Source organism: Sinocyclocheilus rhinocerous, unplaced genomic scaffold (genome assembly GCF_001515625.1).
Source record: "Sinocyclocheilus rhinocerous isolate Xijiao unplaced genomic scaffold, SAMN03320098_v1.1 scaffold820, whole genome shotgun sequence".
In the NCBI taxonomy this organism is placed as follows: Eukaryota; Metazoa; Chordata; class Actinopteri; order Cypriniformes; family Cyprinidae; genus Sinocyclocheilus; species Sinocyclocheilus rhinocerous.
In genome coordinates, this window is record NW_015670386.1 from 901280 (window position 1) to 922973 (window position 21694).

General features: G+C 35.3%; 2 protein-coding genes and 1 long non-coding RNA gene across 4 annotated transcripts in view; 1 reads left to right on the forward strand and 2 right to left on the reverse strand.

Moving 5' to 3' along the window:
- Positions 1-460, forward strand: LOC107734211 (uncharacterized). The gene is made up of 3 exons (XR_001639073.1): positions 1-29; positions 198-275; positions 385-460. It is a non-coding gene; the product is annotated as an uncharacterized LOC107734211 (long non-coding RNA).
- Positions 1-19882, reverse strand: part of LOC107734208 (sorting nexin-29-like) — a 112388-nt gene extending 92506 nt beyond the window's left edge. The window contains exons 1-11 of one of the 2 annotated variants that reach the window (XM_016546101.1): positions 19579-19882; positions 18812-18876; positions 18059-18111; positions 17812-17936; positions 15160-15340; positions 14958-15028; positions 14595-14849; positions 12348-12669; positions 11384-11502; positions 11078-11171; positions 10894-10976 (exon numbers count right to left, since the gene is read on the reverse strand). In XM_016546101.1, coding sequence (XP_016401587.1) covers positions 10894-10976; positions 11078-11171; positions 11384-11502; positions 12348-12669; positions 14595-14849; positions 14958-15028; positions 15160-15340; positions 17812-17936; positions 18059-18111; positions 18812-18876; positions 19579-19585 — 1375 coding nt within the window. In that variant the 5' untranslated portion in view covers positions 19586-19882. Of the gene's footprint in view, positions 1-10893; positions 10977-11077; positions 11172-11383; positions 11503-12308; positions 12670-14594; positions 14850-14957; positions 15029-15159; positions 15341-17811; positions 17937-18058; positions 18112-18811; positions 18877-19578 lie in introns of both variants that reach the window. The other variant, XM_016546099.1, reaches the window with a different exon arrangement.
- A 563-nt stretch (positions 19883-20445) lies between these two features.
- Positions 20446-21694, reverse strand: part of LOC107734209 (tumor necrosis factor receptor superfamily member 17-like) — a 1688-nt gene continuing 439 nt past the window's right edge. The window contains exons 2-3 of the mRNA XM_016546102.1: positions 21237-21377; positions 20446-20957 (exon numbers count right to left, since the gene is read on the reverse strand). Of these exons, the coding sequence (XP_016401588.1) occupies positions 20746-20957; positions 21237-21377 (353 nt within the window). The 3' untranslated portion in view covers positions 20446-20745. The remainder of the gene's footprint in view (positions 20958-21236; positions 21378-21694) is intronic.

The following is a 21694-nucleotide window of genomic DNA, read 5'->3' on the forward strand; positions in this document are numbered from 1 at the left end:
TAACTTGCTGCAAAACAATAACACAAAAGGTACATTATTTCTTTTTCCTCACAGTATCAACTTTGGGAAACTCATCAATCAGCTAATCTGAAGTTACTGATATATTTTTTTCTTCTTCTATTTTCCACATTTTATCATGCAGGTTCTTATGATTGATTGATTGATAAATAAATAAATGTTTTGTACTGTCACTGCAGGTCTGGACTATGGAGTGCAGCATTACTTGTTTGGTCATCTACATTCAGATGAAAACACCACACTCCTCTCTAATTCAAGTAAGTTTTAAGATTGTATTTAATTGTGAGAGATTCCTTTCTTTTTCCTGTTGTACTGTACTCTCCATAGGTCTAATAAATGTTTCTCTGACTTGTATCCCCATCTTAGGATGTCAAGCCTACTCATCGCAAGGAGAGTTAGCATCAAAATGGATGTGTCACTGACCAATAACACAGATATGCCAGAAGTATCTGTTTGCTGTCTACTTTTTGTTAAGTACTATGGAGCATCCAAAAGCCATCACTCAGTTCATTTCAATCAGCACTATTTCCCAGTGCTGAAATTGTCATGGGTCCTTTGTTTTTATTGTTTAAATGCTTATCTGAATGTAAAATTAACATTTAATGCTTATAAATTAAAAACAATACTACTAGTTAGTCTTTTAGCTCCCTTTTCAGAAATGTGGTTCACCATCTTTCATGGGTTACAGAATTGGCAAAAGTTGCAGTATACAAAAAAAAAAAAAAAGTCAGACTACTTGGTTTATAAGAGAATGTGGAGTAAATACTTGACATTTATTTAAGGTAAAGGGTAAAGACCTGGTGGTGAGATGCAAAAGAGGACTGTCATTAATATACTATTTGATTACTTTTTCACATTCTAATTTTACTTATTTAATTATTTTTAATTCTTTTTGCAAGTTAACTTTCAATTTATTTATTTGTGCAAGTTAACATTCAATTGTTTTTTTGTTTTTTTGGGTGGATTCTAGCAATCAACATATATTTGTGACTGACATGTTCGATGGGTGAGTAAGGTGGAGGGGGTTGAAAAAATATTTCTAAAATGGAGAGTGCTATTTTAATAAAAAGTATGAATAAATAAAGAAAAATGTTGCACTATGAATTGCTGTAAAAGGGTCTTAAATGATCACACAACACCTTGATGTGTTATGCTTATGGTTATTTCAGTTTTTCTAGTGATAAAGTAGCTATATAGGCTGTTTAAGTCTTAAAATTTAATTAAAATAAAACAAAAATTAAATCCAAAGAATAATCCCATGATGGGAACCCCTAAAGGGTTCTATATAGAACCTTTTTCCTGGCTACAAAGAACCCTAAAGGGTTCTTTTGATTGAACCCTTAAAAAGGGTTCTATATGGAACCTTTTAGGGGTTCCATATATGAAGCGCCTGATAGAACCTTTTAAGGTTCTATATAGAACCTTTTCTTTTAAGAGTGTACGGTCTAAATCCAGAATGGTGAGTGAAAAGGAGAGAGAGAGAGTCAGTTTCTTTGTTGTTGCACTCTGAAAGCTGGATAACCTGGCACTGGGTAACCTAGATAACCCCAACAACACGGCTCCGAAAGACAAAGTCTGAACGCTCCCATCAGTCCATTATCATTTAATGAATCTCAGAGGAACCGCAGGCTTGGACGGAGCCATCTATATAAACCTGGCTGGTCTGATCCACATTTAACAAGCTTAAAGTACTTTCAGCAAAAGAAAGTCAAAGATGTCTTTGTTCTTTTTTTTGAAGAACAACAACATTGGTATCTTTGAACAGTGATATAGCTCAATTACTGTCTCTCTAAGAGAAAAAGCATATCAGACCACCAGAGATCAATCTGGCAGCCATAGGCGTAATCAGAAACCGCTTCACTTATGTGCAATGTCCCTTTCAAAAACTAATTCCAGAAAATGGTTACAACAAAAGGACAACATTTGTTTTAAGGAGTCTTTTTTTCAGTCTGGTTACTGTAATAAATCTGGCCAAGTTATACACTGAGGACACGAGTTGTTGAAAAAGGGATAGAAAGTAGATTACAAAAAAAAAAAAATCATACAGGGGTAGGCATGCAAAATATTGTCCCAAATGAACAAGTAAATTAAAGAAACCATCCTGAGGCAAAAGCAAATCCTGAAAATTAGAAATTACACCTCTTAACAAAATATAACTTCAACCCTTGAGAAAGAAAGAAACCCAAAGGCAAAAAAAAACATAAATTCAGTAATAAACCCAAACCAAGATAAACTCCAAAATAATAATATCAATAACAATAATATTTACCGTACAACCATACAAATTTACTCATAATTAAAATAGTATGTAAATTAATAATCAAAACTGTTGAAAAAAGATCTCGGGACCCCCGTTGCTGACTGAAATGGTACAGTTTAATTTCCCGCTGGAGCCAAGATGGCAACCTCAGCTTCTATATCATTGAACAAAGCATTACAGTCAACTTAGGGTCATGTGCAGTGTTTTCACAATACCAAAATTTCAGTAGTTGGGACTAGGGCTGCACGATAAATCGCATGCGATATCTAACGCGCATCTTATCAGTAAAGCCGGTTCTGTAATCAGCGGTAAATCTCCATCACGTGCGTGCTTTCACATTGAGCAGCATTAACTACACAGAGCCGTTGTTCACTGACGAGCTGCGCAAAAAATAGCACGAATATGAACGTGGTTTTGCGCAGCTCGTCAGATTACAGAGATGCGCGTTAAATATCGCATGCGATTTATCGTGCAGCCCTAGTTGGGACCAATACCAGTAAACTTGCACAGTTCTTTGTACCAATTTCTGTAAAGTATTGGGAACATTTAATGTTTTTAAAAATAAACAATATATGATAATAATAAACATTAACAAAGTCTTCAAATAGTTTTTAATTAAAGCTGCAGCTGTAAGTTTTGCCTCTTTGTCGCCATCTTTGTTTGAAACCTGCAATTGCAGTTATTTGCGGAATTATCATCTTTACGTGGGTTGTGCATCAGCACGGCTCCTCAGTGCGGATGAATCTAATGTTTTGAGGAGTATGTGTACTTGTCAGTCACCGCACCGGTGTGGATACTGTACTTTCGATGCACAGAATCTACATCTTGGTAGTATAACCCAAATCAGAATTTTTACCGGAAAATGTCATCTGAACAAGTAAAGTAAAATGTTCTGACCAACTGAGAAAAAAAGCATTACAATAAATCGAGCTACCAATGGTGATTAAATCTGATGATCGGTTAGCTCATAAAACATCAAACCGTGCGTCGTGGCCTCATCACCGCCTCAGGTGTGCATTATTTTCTAATAATTCAACGGGCCGTCGTCAATTATTCCTTACTTAGAACTGGTTCTCTTTGAAATACAAATCTTGTGTGACAATGGGTGAATCTCCAGTTGTCACTGATGATTGTCGTTTGGACCTTTCTGGACTACAATCCGCCATCAAAATAATACGTTTTATTATTTCAACTAGGGGTGGGACAAAATATCGATATGGCGATATATCGTTGTCCTTCTCCATGCAATACGAGAATCGATACACTGGCCCGAATATCGAAATTTTAATTAATACAATAAGGCGCTCTAAATAGTTTTCCCTGCTCCCAGCATCTAAAAATGTGTGGAAATCGTGGCTGCGATTTTCACCTTCTTTCCAAAGCGCTCTGAGCAACCATGAACCACGTTCTCTATGAAAATGGGGAAGCATGAGGAACAGAAGGATAAACAGATTTCCAGCTACTGTAATAGCTCTACTACTATATATATATTTATGGAGATGAGAACTAAAAACCTGCCTCGGAACAGCTATCAGCGTGGACCATAGGAACCGATCACATTATTATTGCAGAGCGCATATTCAGTCCGTGAGTACCCTAACCTCTCAGCTCGGATCGCAGGTGGATTTCCCTCTCTATATGAGTGAGAGAGACAGCGGCGCCGGCGTGTCCAGTTATTGACATATCATATTTTTTGTGTCATCCGTTGCTTTGGTTATCACTTTGTCAATCCCTGCAATTTCAGATACAGTTAGGAATTTAAATACTCTCAAAACTTTGCAGCTTTTAGTGAGTGGTCAAAACTTAGTTCTTCAAACTGTGAATGGGTTATATACCAAAAGTGAACAAAGAACATGTGCTTTATAATCACTGAAGCAGTCAATCACTTCAGTTTAATGAAATCTCACTGAGTTACACACTCTTGAAAAAATTGCAGTTATAATCAAAAAAGCTGTTTACACTGCACAATTAATCTCTTATTTACATCATATTTACACTTTGTTGGTTATCATGAAACAATCTGTGAACGTGCAAAATTCATTCTATGAGCTGAAGCTGAACATTGAGGGGATTTTGACTAAGAAACATCATCCGCTTCATCATTGCATTAATGCATTCAACATATACAGTGGTGGCCAAAATTATTAGAACAGTAGTATTTTCACTAGATTGAAAAATAGTTTTAAGTCTGTTATTTCTATCTTTTGCTGTCGTTTGTCAGTAAGAAATATCAGTTTACATTTCCAAACATTCATTTTGCCATTAATTGTAATAATCCAGTGAGATTTTTGTTTGCACGCGGAGTCTGACAACAGCCAGTGCTCAACACAGAGATCTGATCTCACCATCATCCAGTTTGTCTGGAATGATATGAAGAAGCAGATAGGGCTGGGCGATATGGCCAAAAAAATTATCACGGTAAAATTTTTCACATCAGTCGATATCGATAATTATCACGATAAATTTCAAATCTTTATTATATTTTGCTCCTAAGTGAAAGTTGTAGAAACCAGACCGTTAATTGTGGTTTTAAACTACTCTTTATTGTCAGAACATGACAGACACGTCACGTTTTTGAATTCTTTACACTTTTCCAGTCATTTTTCCTTAATAAAATAAATATCTTAATAGAAATATTTCTTAGTTTCTTGTGCTAACGTGTGATATTGCTTCAAATATATTTAACAGGTTTGTGTTGCCTGAGTTTGATGGCACAAATCTTTAGACAGTTTGAAGTGCAGGCTACAATATTAATAATATGACAATAATATGACAGTTGACAGTAGTAGGCTAGTAGCTTGAGTTAGAATGCAGATGCAACTTTATGTTCATTAACAAAAATAGTAACATATGTAAAAATTGTAACAACCTCTTTTTTATGGTAAAATGTAAATATTCTAAGTGTTTGAGTTATATTACAATTAACCATTGGTATTTCATAGTAGCGTACATTTAGATCACGATAACCACAGTTAAGCCATGCATTTAGTATAAATGCACAAATGCTATAGCTTAATCACAAAAAAAAATACTGTAATTATATTCCATTACAGTTAAATGTATTACTCCTTTAATACATTTAATGTCTACATTAATAATATAATAAAATTCTGTATGAATATTCCTCATTTCTGCCACAATACCATGGTACAGTTAGTGTTACTACAGTAAATCCATGGTAAATTATGGCGATTTGTAGATTAAAAAGCCTTCTGACTGTTTCGTTGCGCAGTGTTTCTCCAATTTGTCAGTGCTGTTCCATCTGGCTTTAAACTAGTTTAAATCACAGAGAAGTGTTCTTCACTGAATTCAAGCGCTTCTCACTGGATGCTGTTTAGTGGTCGTGTGGCTGAGGTGATCAAGTAAACGCATCTGCTCTAGTAAGCTCGAGCTGCATTGCTGTTTGGACTTGGAGCCGAGCGGATAAATGGTCCTTGTGGCGCGCTTCAAATGAGTAGCCTATATAACTGAATTTGTGCTACATTTTTATTGACAATTTCGTCATCTTGGGATGATAACTCGAGGTTAGTTTTGCTTTCGATTTCTCTTTCTTCGCTGCATCCACACATTTTTTCCTCCTCGTGTCGAGGAAATGGGCGTCATACCTGCAAAGCTATAGTACTGTTAAAAGTTTTAGGCCCTTGTGTAAAAATGCTGTAAAATGAGGATGCTGTCAAAAATAATGTCATAAATAGATTTTCTTTATCAATTAACTTCTATTAACTAAATTAAATCAACATTTGTTGGGACCAATCTTTGCGTTTAAAGCAGCTTTTGCCCTAGGTGCACTTGCGCATAGTTTTTCAGGTAGCTTTGTAGGTATAGGTTTCTTGAAGCATCTTGGAGACGTTGCCACAGTTCTTCTGGATTTAGTCTGTCTCAGTTTGTTCTGTTTCTTCATATCATTCCAGACAGACTGGATGATGATGAGATCAGATCTCTGTGTGGAGCATTGGCTGTATATGAGATCAGATCTCTGTGTGGAGCATTGGCTGTTGTCAGACTCCGCGTGCAAACAAAAATCTCACTGGATTATTACAATTAATGGCAAAATGAATGTTTGGAAATGTAAACTGATATTTCCTACTGACACACTACAGCAAAAGATAGAAATAATGGACTTATAACCATTTTTTAACTGGTGAAAATACTAGTGTTCTAATCATTTTGGCCACCACTGTATGTCTATGATTGTCAACAGTGCTCAATGCTGCAAAAAAAAATTGTAAACTGAAATCTTTGAGGCCCTTAACAGAATGCTCATACAAATAGGCACTATTGCTAACATTTCCAAAGACTGTAAGGTATACGAAGTTGCTGCAATCATATTACTTATGAATGGGAGAAAGTGAAAAACACAATATGGTGGAATAGTACTGTCTTCTGAAGAGTCGATCATTTGGTAAAAGTCATCGCATTACTGCAGCTGCCGTTAGAAGCTCCGGTGAACAGTTTTGGAGAATTTGATGTTTTCCTATTCAAAGAGATAGGAGCTGTACTTGAATGACTCAAATAGCTGTCCGAGACGCATTTCAAAGATGGCCGCAGAGTGAAATGACTTGCCTTAAAAGGACTGTTATTACGCACTGCCTATAAGCTGCTCTCAAATGCTTCTGTATTTGTCATACACGCGAGACCAAAAAGGGGAGTGAAACCGGCTTACTGTATTTATAAGCTAAACCTTTCACATTATCATGAAATTCACAACATTCCCTAATTTTAAATAGTGAGCAAAGATTACTGAGATAATATGCTAACATTCAATGTATCACCTAGCCCTACCACTGAATGTCGTAACTGACCAATCAGAATCAATTATTTCAGAGTGTTGTGAAATATTCGTTAATTTCCTCCGTGAAAATCTCTATACAGTTAGAGTAAACATTAATGCACACGGACTTCATCGAATACTTCTTGCATCCGTTGATTTCATCTTATGTGTGGATTATTTGGTTTTATTTAGTGCAAATCTTCAGTTTCATCAGCTCTGATAAGTAATAAACAATATGATATGCAGCCGGCCAATGTTAACTACCTATTAATCAAAACAAAAAACATTTACCCCGTTTGCGTCTGCGAGGCGTCAGATACACATTTTCCCTGGGTGTTAACGTCAGTATTTATGACTGACGAATGTCTGACGACCTGACCCTTGGAAATGTATTTTACCCCCTGCCCCCAAACATATGATTTGACTATCAGTCCACTATCGGCAAGATTCGACAATTCTGATTCGACTATGTAAATCTTTAGTCGGGGACACCCATAGTGTACAGGTTTTCTAATAAAGACTGTATGCAAGCTGCTTTGACACTGTTTCACATAAAGTACAGTATGGGAATTTTACAAAACAACTCTGTTGATAAGGCTGTTTTTCACCCACTCAAAGAATTTTGTAAATATGTACTGCACTATGCACTTGTCACGGTAACGCTACACAGGAGCAAAGAAGTGTGTGTGCCGGAGAAGGATCTGGAGGAGAATTCTTGCGGAAGAGCCCATTCCCTCTCCCAGAGCCCCTCATCTGGAGGAGGAGAAACACACCAGGATGAGGTGGTCCAAGTATGTTTGTAATCCTGAGTGGAAGCAGGCAAGTATAGGAGGCGAAGCTTTGACTTCCTTCCCAGAAAGCAAGGTTCACAGACAGCAGTCTGAGACACCTGGAACTGGTTCACATTTAGCACAGGCTTTTCATCAAAGGCTATTTACGGTGCATTATCTGCATGAAGATTCCCTCTGGAGTAACCTGGGATTAAGTGTCTACTAAAAAGCGCAATGGGGTCACCCCTGCTAGGGATTGAACCTGCAGCTTTGTGTTACAAGTAGGAGTGTAACTATGCACTCATATTATTATTCGGTTCGATACACATACTGATCTCATTCGATCCTGATCTCACAAAAGGGTTACTCTAATGATACTTTAAACAAAAAGCAAAAAAATGGGAAGGGTTTATTGCTATTATTACTGTTATTATTATATTATTATTACTATTATTTCTAAGACATATGATAAAGTTTACAGAAAGTTCTGTTCATAAAAATGCTAAAATTGGTGGACCTGAACAGGCTTGGTATTGGTCCTGGTGCCCAATGCACAGGGTAATGGTAACACCAAAATAGAAAAATTCATGATTTTGCTTAGCTGGAAATTAGGGTTGCAAAGATGCAGAAAATTTCCGGTAAATTGCAGAAACTTTCTGAAATTTTTGGAAAGTTTCCAGACATTTACCAGAAATGTTCTGCCCCTTTGCAACCCTATTGAAAATACAGAATTATGTTAGACTCATTGATTAAATACATTAAAAAAAAAAGTTGTTTTATTCTTAAAATATAATTCTATTATTATAAGCTGCAATATTAAATATTATTTTCAAATCTTTTATTGTAATTTACTGGCAAAATCAGACATTCTGCATTATCAGGATGAATTTTACATTTTGAACCACGATACATCATGGCATGATACTATCAGTACACCCCTCGTTACAAGCAAAAAGGTATTGCAATCAATTACTTCAATGTTTCCATATCGTCAAAGATGTTTTGGGAAATTAACTTAATGTTCCAGCCAAAAAATGAGAATTCTGTCATTATTTACTCATCCTAATGTCATTACAAACCTTTATGACTTTCTTTCTTGTGTGGAAATTAAAAGATGACATTTTTCAGACTGCTGGTAACCCAACCATTTTGGTTACGATTGACTTCCATTGAATGGACAAAAAATGGTGTTTTGCAGAAGAAAGAAATTCAGTTTCGAAAATACTTGAGGGTTAGCACATTACGAATTAAAAATTTTAAGTGGATTTTTTAAGAATGGCTGACTTATAGTGGTTTCTGCATATTGAACTATAATGTTAGAAAAGCCCAATTCTTTTAGCACTGAATAAAAAACAGTCTGTGGAGTACATAAATGCACATAAATATAATGATCAGGTCAAAACCTAGCTCATAAAACACAAAACTAAGTAGAATATAGCATTTTCATGCCTTAAAGGTAATGTTTGTTGTATCCATAATTAAATAGCAGTTAATAGGATATTAAGGCATACTGAGAAAGAAATTGAATTTTACTCATGTCTGAGAGCACCAGCAGATTCGGGCACCCTGCAATTTCTTGCTCTCATCTTTTCTCTTTTTTATTTTTGAAAGCTTAAGTATAACTGGATCAGTCACCTCCAGCCCCATCTCATAGTTGTGTCCAGACAAAAGACAGAGAGAGAAAGAGGAACAACGTGAGAATATTTCACACTGAACCAACAGTGCCCTCATCTGGAAAGAGGAAGTATGCAGGGGTGAATCAAAAGAATAGAAATCCTATTTAAGTCCAAAATGATGTCTGTCCCTACAAGCATAGCATGTCTCAGCAGCACAAAAACAGTAAGTTGTTAGATCACCATCATAATTTCCAGTTTCAAAGTCATGTTTTCAAAGGCAAAGTCTTATGGCCGATATTTAAATGATGATTAAAACGGCCTCACATCTGCACCAAACCACTAGACAACAGAGCTGTAGTCAAGGCAAATTACCTCAATGATGCCATCTGTCCACAGACCAAATCCTCAAAGACCTAAATGCTTTAGATGAAGCTCAAATACACAAAAAGTGTAGTTTTAAAGGAACAGTTCACTCAAAAATTAAAGTTGTCATTATACATATTTAAAATAATGATTCTATCGGTGCTTATTCACCTTCATGTTGTTCCAAAACAGTCTGCTGCCATTTTTTTTGTGGAACACTAGAAGATCATTTTTGAAGAATCATCCAGCTTTTATTCATACAAGGACAAAGTTCAAAGCGACCACAGACTGTCAAACTCCAACAAAAGTTATATGGCTTCTTAAGGCTTTTTTTAAGTCGATAAGTTTTGCTATGCTCTCACCAACGTTGCAATTATATATATATTAATTATTCAGCAAATTATTAATATTATAAAATAAAAAATGTACATTTTAAAATAACTTTTCTATTTTAATGTATTTAAAAATGAAATGTATTTCTTTGATGGCAAAGCTAAATTTTCTGTAGCTATTACAGTCTTCAGACTCACATGAGTCTTCAGAAATCTAGTATGCTGATTTACTGCTCAATAAATATTTCTTATTATCAATGTTGAAAACAGTTGTGCTACTTAATATGTTTGTGGAAACCTGATACTTTTTTCAGGAATCTTTGAGGAATAGAAAGTTTAAAAAAAAACAGCATTTATTTGAAACAGCATTGTTTTGTTACCATGTAAATGTGTACTCTCACTTTTGATCACTTGCAAATACATTTAGCTGATTATTCATTTTTCAAATAAAAAGTAATCTTACTGATATTTAACTTTTAAAAAATTTTTAGAGCTTGGCCGTTGTATTAACAAGAGCTGTGTGAACATACAAAAATCTTCAAATTGTGTTCCATGGAAAAACAGCATAGAGGTTTGAAACGAGGTAAATAAACGAGTAAAAAAATGACAGAATTGCCATTACCATTTTTGGATGAACTATCCATTTAAATTGGTATAAACTCTGTTCCTGTAAAGGTGTAACCTTCAAAAATAAAATTAAAAAGAGCTTAAGACCCAAGGAAGATCTCTGGACAATGATAGGGTTTATCTTAGGTCGACTCACCAACTGTCATGGATTCGGGAAGGCCAGGGGTCGGCAAAACACTGGTCACAGGCGCAATCTGTGCTGGTAAGTCTGACTCCATGCTGACACAGCAAAAGGTAATACAGACTATAAGTATCAGTCTTCAAAGAAGAAATTTTACTAACAGAAATCTTACAAAAATGTGTTCTTTTGTATCAGATACCTAAACTGGAGTTGGCTTTGTTTTTCACTGTCAGCTGGTGGGCTCGAGCTCTCCTTCTGTCCATGAAATTCGACAGTCTCAACTGAACTGCCAACTGTAAGCACAAAAATAGCACATTTCTCCATGCCAGGACCGTAGTTACACATAACACTCTCAATTACGTAGTGCTTTATTTTAAGTTAATTTTTACATTTGAAAAATCCGAAGACACATAAAAATGCTTGGCACATCGATGAGGACAAGATTGTGAAAACATAGCAAGATGTCCCTGAATGAGGACATTGTCTGACAGCCTGTGGGTCTGACCTTGTTGTGTGTAGGGCTCACTGGGGGCCAGAGGTATGAGAATGTGCGAGCTGTCATTGTCAGTGATGATTTGCCTTGGACTCCATGTGGAAACACTGGATAAACTCCCCACAACCATCCTATGCAGAGCAGAATCTTATGGTCACACTTTATTTTAATGTGTCTTTATTACAATGTAATTCCACAAGTAGATTACAAGTAATATTAATTAACAGCATGTATTTACTATAGGGTTTGGTTTATGTTAGCTGCTTTTATAGTTACTACTATAGTAAATAAGCTATCATTCAAAAGTTTGGGGTAGGTAAAAAAGAAGTCACATATGCTCACCAAGGCTGCATTTATTTGTTCAGAAATACAGTAAAACATTCATATTTTGAAATATTATTGTAATACAACAACTGTTTAAAATAACGATACTATTTTAATGCATCTTAAAATGTAACTTATTCCTGTGATGGCAAAGCTGAATTTCCAGCAGCCATTACTTCAGTCTTCAGTTTCACATGATCTTTCAGAAATCATTCTAATATTCTGATATGGTGAAAACAGTGAGGAACAGTTGTGCTACTTAATATTTTTTTGGAAACCGTGACACATTCTTATACAGGTTTCTCTGATGCATATAAAGTTTTTATTTGAAATACAATTTCTATGCATCTTTACAAATGTATTTGCTGTCACTTTTGATTAAAATTAACTTATAATATAATAACTTATAACTTATAATATAAAAAAAATATACTGACCCCAAACTTTTGAACATTAGTGTACATGTGACAAGTGTAACAAGAGCTATTATAAAGTTAATAGTTCATTAATATATCTGTTTTTAATTGTCAATTTAAGTCCATTCAATTCAAGTCTCACTACATACTGGTTTTGATTAATGCAACAAATAAACCAAAACGTCAAGTAAACTCACTGCTCCCCATTCCCATGACCCTCTTCTGGGGGCTCTGACCTGCTCTTTCCATAAATATCGTCCTCTTCCTCCTCATCATTGTCAATGCTCTTGGTATCAGGCAATACTCCGTTCTGCGGGGGTGTTTCAGCCCAGCTCACAATCCCAGGCTCAGTCAGGCCGTTATGAACAGGAGAGGTGGAGTCCGGAGGGTCCAGAGCCTCCTCAGAACTCACATGACCCACCGTACTCTTCCTGAGGCTCCTCACAACGTCCTCACCAGCCTCGTCCTCATCTTCCGCACCCGCGTCCAAGTCATCATCAAAGGAGATGATGTTTGTGATCTTCTTTTTACGTCTGCGCTCTTTTCTTAAGCCGGAATCTAAAATGCAAGTAAAAAGAATAATATGAGGGTGACTAAATGATGCCTGAATCTCAATTATCAATAGCAATATAACACTACAACAACATTTATTAGTGGAAAAAAAGAGAAGAAAAAAAAACAGGAAATAAACACATATTCAGAAAAAAATTAACAACCTGTAAGTGAGGCAATACTTTTAAAGGGACATCTTGGTACTGTAATTACCCTTAAAAGGTTCATAATCATACATCAAGGCCTTAATCGAAAAGCGAAATCGGAAAATAAACTGTTGTGGCATCATTTCAAATAAAATCAGTCCAAAACAAGTTCATTTGGAGATTGTTTTGGGAGTCCTAAACAGCTTGTTAAAAGCAAACTTTCCCGAAAAGTTTGCTCTGATTAGTAAACACCTTCGAACTACCATTTATTCCTGAGGATTATGTAATAGGTAGGTGTGTTCTGGGGCTCCTCCTCCTTTGACGTAGAAATCTTCTCCGGTTAATTTCTTCAGTCCATCGAGATCAGACGCGAGTAAAAACATGAATACACTGGAGAGCTGCTTCATAGTACATTTACATTTACATTTAGTCATTTAGCAGACGCTTTTATCCAAAGCGACTTACAAATGAGGACAATAAAAGCAGTCAAAACTAACAAAAAAGCAACAATATATAAGTGCAAATGACAAGTCTCGGTTAGCCTAACGCAGTAGCAAGGTGTATACGTAGCAAGGTGTGTATATATATATATATATATATACAGTGGGTACGGAAAGTATTCAGACCCCCTTAAATTTTTCACTCTTTGTTATATTGCAGCCATTTGCTAAAATCATTTAAGTTAATTTTTTTTCCTCATTAATGTACACACAGCACCCCATATTGACAGAAAAACACAGAATTGTTGACATCTTTGCAGATTTATTAAAAAAGAAAAACTGAAATATAACATGGTCCTAAGTAAAAATAAAAAAAGAAGATAAATATAGATGAAGTAGAATTAAAATAGAATAGACAGTGTTAGAGTTAGAGGGTCAAATAAATGTGGAACAGATGTGTTTTTAGTCGTTTTTTGAAGATGGTTAAGGACTCAGCTGCTTGGATTGATTTGGGCAGGTCATTCCACCAGGAGGGAACAGTTAATGAAAAAGTCAGTGAAAGTGATTTTGTGCCTCTTTGAGATGGCACAATAATACGCCGTTCACTTGCAGAACGCAAGCTTCTAGAGGGCACATAACTCTGAAGTAATGAATTAAGGTAAATGGGTGCAGAGCCAGTGGTGTTTTTTTAGGCAAACATTAATGCCTTGAATTTAATAATAGTAGAAACTGAAGCTTTAATTGTAATTGAATGCGACACTGACACTGTTTTTTTTTTCATGTTTAATACTGTAAAGTCACTTGCTTTGAAGGAATCTATTGTATAAAGTGCTATATAAATAAAAATGACGATATAAATAAATAAATAAAATGACTATATAAATAAATTTTTAAATATAAATAAAATGACTATATAAATAAAAGTGCCGAATTGTAGAGCTTATGCAAACATATCCACTTCGCTATGATCAGATGCTTTCTTAACCGCTCTTTTCTAACTGCTGTCATTTGTGTTTATTTTGTAATTGAGAGGAAAGCGTGAGCACATATTTACATATTTGTCTATATTCAGTAACAGAATAGCGCTGCTCAGGTACTTCAGGTATAACTTCTTTTTACCCCCAAGCAGAGAATGAAAAAGAATTTTGCTGCGAGTATATCAGAGCCTTAAGGGTACATATTACTACTCTACAATACAAATATGCACCTTTTAGGTGTAGATAAGGTACAAAGTTGTCCCTTCAGGGGTTGCTACCACAGTGACAAGTTGTACTCCTAAAAGTACAATGTTTGCACATATTTCTGACAGTTCATGTGGATTTCTGTTATGGTATGTGACAAGTACCTGCAGAAGTGCTGCGGGGCAGGATAGGCAGTGGGTCTGATGGAGCATACGAGCGAGGGATGAAACCAGGAACCACCGCAGTGGCGGTACCGATTTCCCGCAGAAGAGTGCTGACACCTTGAGTAGACTCTTTCCACAAACTGCTCATGCCCTGTGTGGACTCCTTAAGCAAGTGGGACACAGACGACCCTCCGCGGTCCAGGCCATTTAGGTCCGTGTTGTCGATGTTGATGGCAAACAATATGGAATTGAGCCCTATTGACACATAAACTGAATTCAGACTTGCACAGGGAAGGATGCATAGCTACACATTATAATACGACTACAAAACAGCAATTGGCAAATACCTCACTTAAATATTACCTGCAGCCATGGTGGGCAACATACTGGCTCTCTCCTCATCCAGGACAAAAGCCCAGTCTTCATAGAAGGCACTAAATATGGGGCAGATTAAAGAAATTACCAAAGAACCTTCAATAAGTTAGAGTCTTACTGATATGTAGAGAAAAACAACAATGAAAGACAACAGAAGACATCCACAACAGTGAATCATGGGTGTCTGTACCTAAGGCGTGCATGGTCTGCCAGAACCATGTGAAGATAGCGCTCGAGCGAGTGTTCGTTCAGGGCACAACGAAGCCATGCCCGGCCCCGGCCCTGCTCAGATGTGATATTCTGCATAGAGTAGAAGCGCTGCAACTCATGACGGTTGAGGTGCTCCTTCACATAAAACCAGAACGTCAGCTCTGCAACACACAATAGACCTCTGTATGAACCAGCATGTTAATGTTCTCAGTTCCTCATAACAGAAAATTCTGACAGATAGAAGTTGTATAAAAGGAGGTAATTTTGTCAACCAGAATTTAGGAAATAAAATCCCAACACAAAGTTCTACGATTATTTGAAACAGAAGTTTTTAGTTCTGTATTTACATCCCTCTGAAAATTTTGGATTTTTTTTATCTGTTGCTGGATTAAAACAATGGTGCATTTTGCTTGGTCAGCTGTCTGTATGTAACACTTCTTCAAATGGGTCACATAGGGCTCAGGAAGTCATACTTTTCTGGGCTCTGTGACATTTAGGTATTGCAGGATACAGGTTGCTGCAGCCTTGTGGTTAAATATCTGGGCTGGAAACCAAAGGTTGTGGGTTCAGATGTGACCATTTTCACAAAAATATTATTTTATTTTCACCAAGGCATTTATTTGATCAAAAATACAGTAAAAACTGTAATCCGGTGAAATATTATTACAGTTTTAAATAACTGTGTTCTATATTATTCACTCCTGTAATTGCAAAGCTGAATTTTAAGCAGCCATTACTCCAGTCACGTGATCCTTAAGAAATCTTTCCAATATGCAGATTTGGGGCCCAAGAAACATTGGTAACACTCCAACCTTTTTTACACCACGGACCGGTTTTGTTTGGAAAATATTCTCGCAGACCGGCTGGTACTTACATTTATATATATTAGGCTATTATATAGTAGGCTATTATAATAGCATTATAAAAGTAGTTTTAATGCATCAATTATGCCTTGTAATACACCTTATAATGCATAGTACATTGCCATGAATAATTGTAACCACAGTTAATACATTATAACGCTTATCAATTCATTGTTACTCTTTGCGTTTTAAATTCGGTTATAATTATTTACGACAAGATATAACTCATTACAATGCACATTATGAATAATTATAATGCATTATATCCTTTGATAACCCTTTATAATGACTTATACATAAAGGCTTTAAGTAAAGTGTTACTAAAACATTTTTTTATTATTATCAGTGTTGAAAAAAGAAAATAAACAGCATTTATTTAAAACAGAAATCTTAAACATTATAAATTTTCAGAAATATTAAACATTATAAATGGCTTTACTGTCACTTTTGATCAATTTCATGCATCCTTAATAAAAGTAATAGTTTATTTTTTTTATTTAAAAAAATCATATATATAGACAGTCATTTTCAAGCATCAGAACAATAGAAGTTTAATAGTTTTAAATTTTGTTCTTTTTTCCGTACATTACAATGTATCCTGTTTAATTTCATTTTTTCTGAGCAAAAAATAATGACTATCATATATTTTTACCATGATTTACAGAAGAAACCCACTAAAATGTAATTGAGTGCAACAATAGTTCATATACTAAAAATGTTGTCAGGCATTTTTACAAGGAGAATCATTAAAAGACTCTAAAACTAAAAACTAATTAATGGTGATTTTAAATATTTACCAATCAATGCCACTATCCTTCAAACCACTAGGTTTTACCTATTTGTCACCAAGATTTCAAGCATGTAAAATATAATAAAATTTAGTGTAATCACTTTTTCTTTGATATATATTTTAAATATAGGTCACAATAAGTATGCCGTTTCATTTTTACATAAACATATCTGTTACGCTGAATGACGATGGAACTGACTTTTTATTTTCACAAAAGTTATTTGAAACATTAAAGAAGACACTTTACTAGCATTTAACATGCTTTCTATTTATATAAAAACACTTTTTTTAATTTAGTTTGATGCGGACACCTTGTGCAGATGTCTCATCTTTCACTCATATACACAAAAACATCTGCAAGATAAAACTTAGCACAACAGATACGCATGTGAACTCATTCAGCTATGAATTTTATCATGTATGTTAAGGGCTTTAGTTTCGAGCAGAGTTCATCAAGTACATTATTTACAATAGAAACTCAAGCTTAATGAACATCACTCAAAATCCCCACTACTTTCTGAGTGACAATCAACTTTCTACTCTACAAAAGCTAAAAGTACTCAGCATTGATTCATAGTATCACTCTTAGTTCTGCTGTTAATTTTAAACAGCTCAAAACCACAGCAGGTGCAAAGACTAACCTCAGAAAAACCTTGTTTCTCTTTTTTGCCATTTTTACAAGGCTTGTTGCATAACCATCTGGTTTCATAAACAGTATCAGCACCTGGTTTTCCTGCGTGATCACTTATGAGCATCTGTTTCCTCTATGGACAACCCAAAACACCACGTGTGTTCTTTGTTACTAGGGAAATCTCTCTGGCAATGTCTCTCAAGAGCTCAGTGAGTAAAAGCTTGGAAAAACACTTCTTTTCAGCATGTTCTTTCTGAAGATCATACATCAATTAATATGGTTGGCAAAAGATGAGTGACAGAAAGTAAGGTCTGGATGGCCATTATTTGATGGAATCAGATACAGTACCTGCTTCAGTTTTACTGCTAAATCCAGCAGCATGTTTAATGGCAGCTGCTGTGAGGGCTAAACCGCGGCTTTTCCTCAAGCCATGTTGAAGTACCGCTTCAAACTGGGCACACAGGCATATGACTCTACAAAGACCAAAAGAGGGAAAAAATTATCATTTAATTAAAGCACATAATGTTGGCCTAATCGTATCAAACCATTTATTTTATTCAGATTTCTAAATAAATAGGTAATCTTTTTATGGCACCTGCTATCAGAATCCGAGGCAATCTCCTTCCTGCCACCAAAGCGAATTTGGCACTGAGGAGAAGATAATTTATTTTTAAAAAATCATGTTCGGTCCTTAACTAACATTATTATATTTCAAAATACAAATTATTCAAACAGTTGAAAATGTCATTTTTATTATACATCTTCTTCACAGACCCCTGCAGTAGCTTAATGGGCACCTAGATAAATATTAATATTTAATAACCTGATCGACCATTGGTACTAAATTCACTTACTAAATACAACAGCTGGTAAGCGGGAGAAACATAAACAGTTTTCTGCACTCAAAATTAAATGGCATGGCTCAACATGGCATTATGTAGCACTGGAGTGTTTGTTCATAAAAAGGCAAAGGCAAAATAGTCACAAACAAAAGGCAAAACAGTTGTTTATCATTAGGATTTATATTTTTTTCTAAGCCAAAACATCAGCTGATTAACAGATATTTGTACATTTGGACAATAATATAACACTAATAAAAGTAAAATGTATTTAATAATTTTAAAAATTGATGTCATAAATCATGTGATATATATATATATATATATATATAGTACTAATACACCAGTCGTCCTGGTATCTCTAGTGTTATAATTAGCTACTGAAAAGCATATAAACCACTTCTCTCCTCGTTCCAAGCCAGCATTTGTCAAAGAGGAAATGTTTTGGGTTAACACTGGAAAAAAATTAATTATCATAGAGTCAATGAAACAACTCAATGTCACCTTACCTGTTTAACTGCATCAAGAAGTCTCTCTAACAGGTTTTGCCTTTTCAGATCATTTTGCTGCGCGCCTGTAAGGTACAGTGTCCTGAAATATGACTGGCTGAATTTACCAGCATAAAAACACTTAAAATAAACACAAAGACCACAGAGCATGAAATGAACAACAATGATTAACAATATGGTAAACGATTTACTGCATAGAAAAGCACAAGCTGTTTTTAATGGTGTAGGCACTGTCAGTTTGAATATACTGATCTATTTCTTCTTCATAGACCCACAATTATATATACATATACATAGAGAGAAAGAGAGAGAGAGAGAGAGAGAGATACATTTATATATATATATATATATATGCAGTCAATCTTTTAGCATAATGTTATTCATACTGTAATTCATTTCATGCACTTTGATTTTTAACATAGTAACACTTGACATGACCTGTCCAAACAACAGATAAAGAAATTAAGAAGTTGTTGCAGCTACTGTAGATATGGAGATATGTAGACAGACCGATCAGATTTACACTTCGAAGTAATCAAAATTTAATTTCAAGTTTACTCTATTTTATTCCATTTTAAATGGTCTTGTCATTTAGCTCTTTAAATAAGTATGACATTTTAGGATCTGCATTTTCAGACTACCGTGACACAGACTGAATGTTCTGAAACCTCTGGCTGCCTCACAAACAATTTAGATAACAATAAATGTGCTATATACAAATAAACAAAGTAACAGCATGAATCCATCACCTCAGATTTACAACTCACCGTTCATTCTGAAATTCCAGATGAAACGGTTTAGTAAGCGACATGAATCCCGGTTGTGTAGGTCCCCAGAAGTATCAGATTAATGCCAAAAGATGTTTAACAACACTGTTTACATTTTGGGTCGTTCTCCATAGTTTCACTTGCAGAGCAGTTAGACGTTACAGTACAAACATGGCCTAGCTTAGACAACACTAGCAGTTTTTTAAAGCCGTTTAATGCATCACAACTATGAATATTCTGTTTATGAAGTAACGTATCGTAAGGGTTTACTGTTTAGCATGAGCAAACTGTATCGTTGTGCTAACGAGAGCTCGCTAATGCCACTGTACGGCGCTCGTGTCAGTCACATGACATTGCCCTGGTTTCACGTGACAGCAACATTGTCACGTGGGTCATACCTAAATAGGCTAATAAATAATTCAAACAATTATAAAGAAAACTATTTTGAAGTTGAATATACGTCAGTGGATTCTGAAAGTCTGATTTAATGGGACAGTTCACACAAACATGTCTTCGTTTACTCATCCTCGTGTCGTTCCAAACCTGTATGACTTTATTTCTTATGAGAAACACAAAAGGAAATGTTTGGCAGAATGTTGGGAACCGACAACTTCCGTCACCTTCACATTCATTTTTTCGTACAGTGACAGTAAATGTTGACTGAGAGTATCATTGTGCCTAACAGATCAATTTGGGGGGATAAAATGTCATACATTGGAGAGAAAACAAATTAAAAATGGGTGAACTATCCTTTTAAGAATGTATTACATAAATGGCATGCAATGGTATATTTACAAACTGTAAGACTTCATAATTGAAGTAACACATTTTAATTTAACAAAGATACAGCATAAATGTGTACTGGGTTTGCATTGTTAAAAAAATGTGTAAGAGTGACCTTTTGGACAAAGTATGGTGAAAATTGTTTCGAATATTTTATCAATACTATTATCGCAGATAATTCTTACATCTAAATAACATTGAGATGATCACTTCTGACAGTCAGATACCATCCTGTGTTCACATTCAAGTCCTGTGTCCATTATTAGTGCATCCAGCAGTCATGACAGTTTTATCCAGTCTGGACAGAGTAATGGTGAGACGATGCTCGCTATCATCCTTCACCTGATGATGTGCAGTGTTATGGAGGTTCCAGTGATCTCCTCTCTATATAACAGGTGTATAGTGGTAAGCTTGCACTGTCTTTGTGGTAACCAGCAATGTAGTGCCTTCCTCAGTGGAGGGAAGAGGCAGGTTGGAGTTGTAGTGATGCAGGTTCAATCCATCGGGCAAATCAGTTGTAGCTTCATCCGTATCTTCAGATTGCTCTGTGACATTCGAGCCTCTCTCACTGTCAGTCTTTTGTTCTTGACCTATCACTGTGTGACATTTCATTGACTTCATAAGAATTTGTTTCCCACACAATTAATGTCACTATAAAAACAATGACTGCTAGCTTAAGCATATTTAGACATTATTATTAAATGAAATAATATATTTGTTGAAATAAAGCCATACATAACATCAAGTACAGTAAACTAAAAATGTATGCCCTATGATTATGACACTTCTATTAAAGTGCTAACATTTGAAGCAATGTATTATAATTTGGACAAAACTGTCTACATTTTTCTATCAAAAGTCTTGCAGCAATATACCTTTGTTCATGATGGGCTTACAGGTCTTTCTGCGTATAACTCGCAGAATAATGGTCAGTGCTGTGAAAGCTCCCAGGAACACAAAAAACACGATCAAAATTAAACGGATATTTTGATTCTTTTCAACTTCATTTTCTGGGACTGAAAAGGACACAATGAGGCACTGAATAAGAGACTGAAATCATAAAACATTGTGGACTTCATCATACAGTTCTACTCATACGTGGCCATTCCTTTTGCAGAAATAACAAGAGTTTAAATTATTTCATTTAAATAATAGCATTTAAAAATGCTATTCTTTAAAAAAAAGAATAATTGCATTTGGTATTTTTTGTTGCACTGCCCTATAAAGAAACTCATGTACAGCTATTTTTATGCATCTGTATTATCCATTTATTTCAGAAGACAAATTAGTTTATATCCTCAAGTAATTGTCTTGTAACACATATATATATATA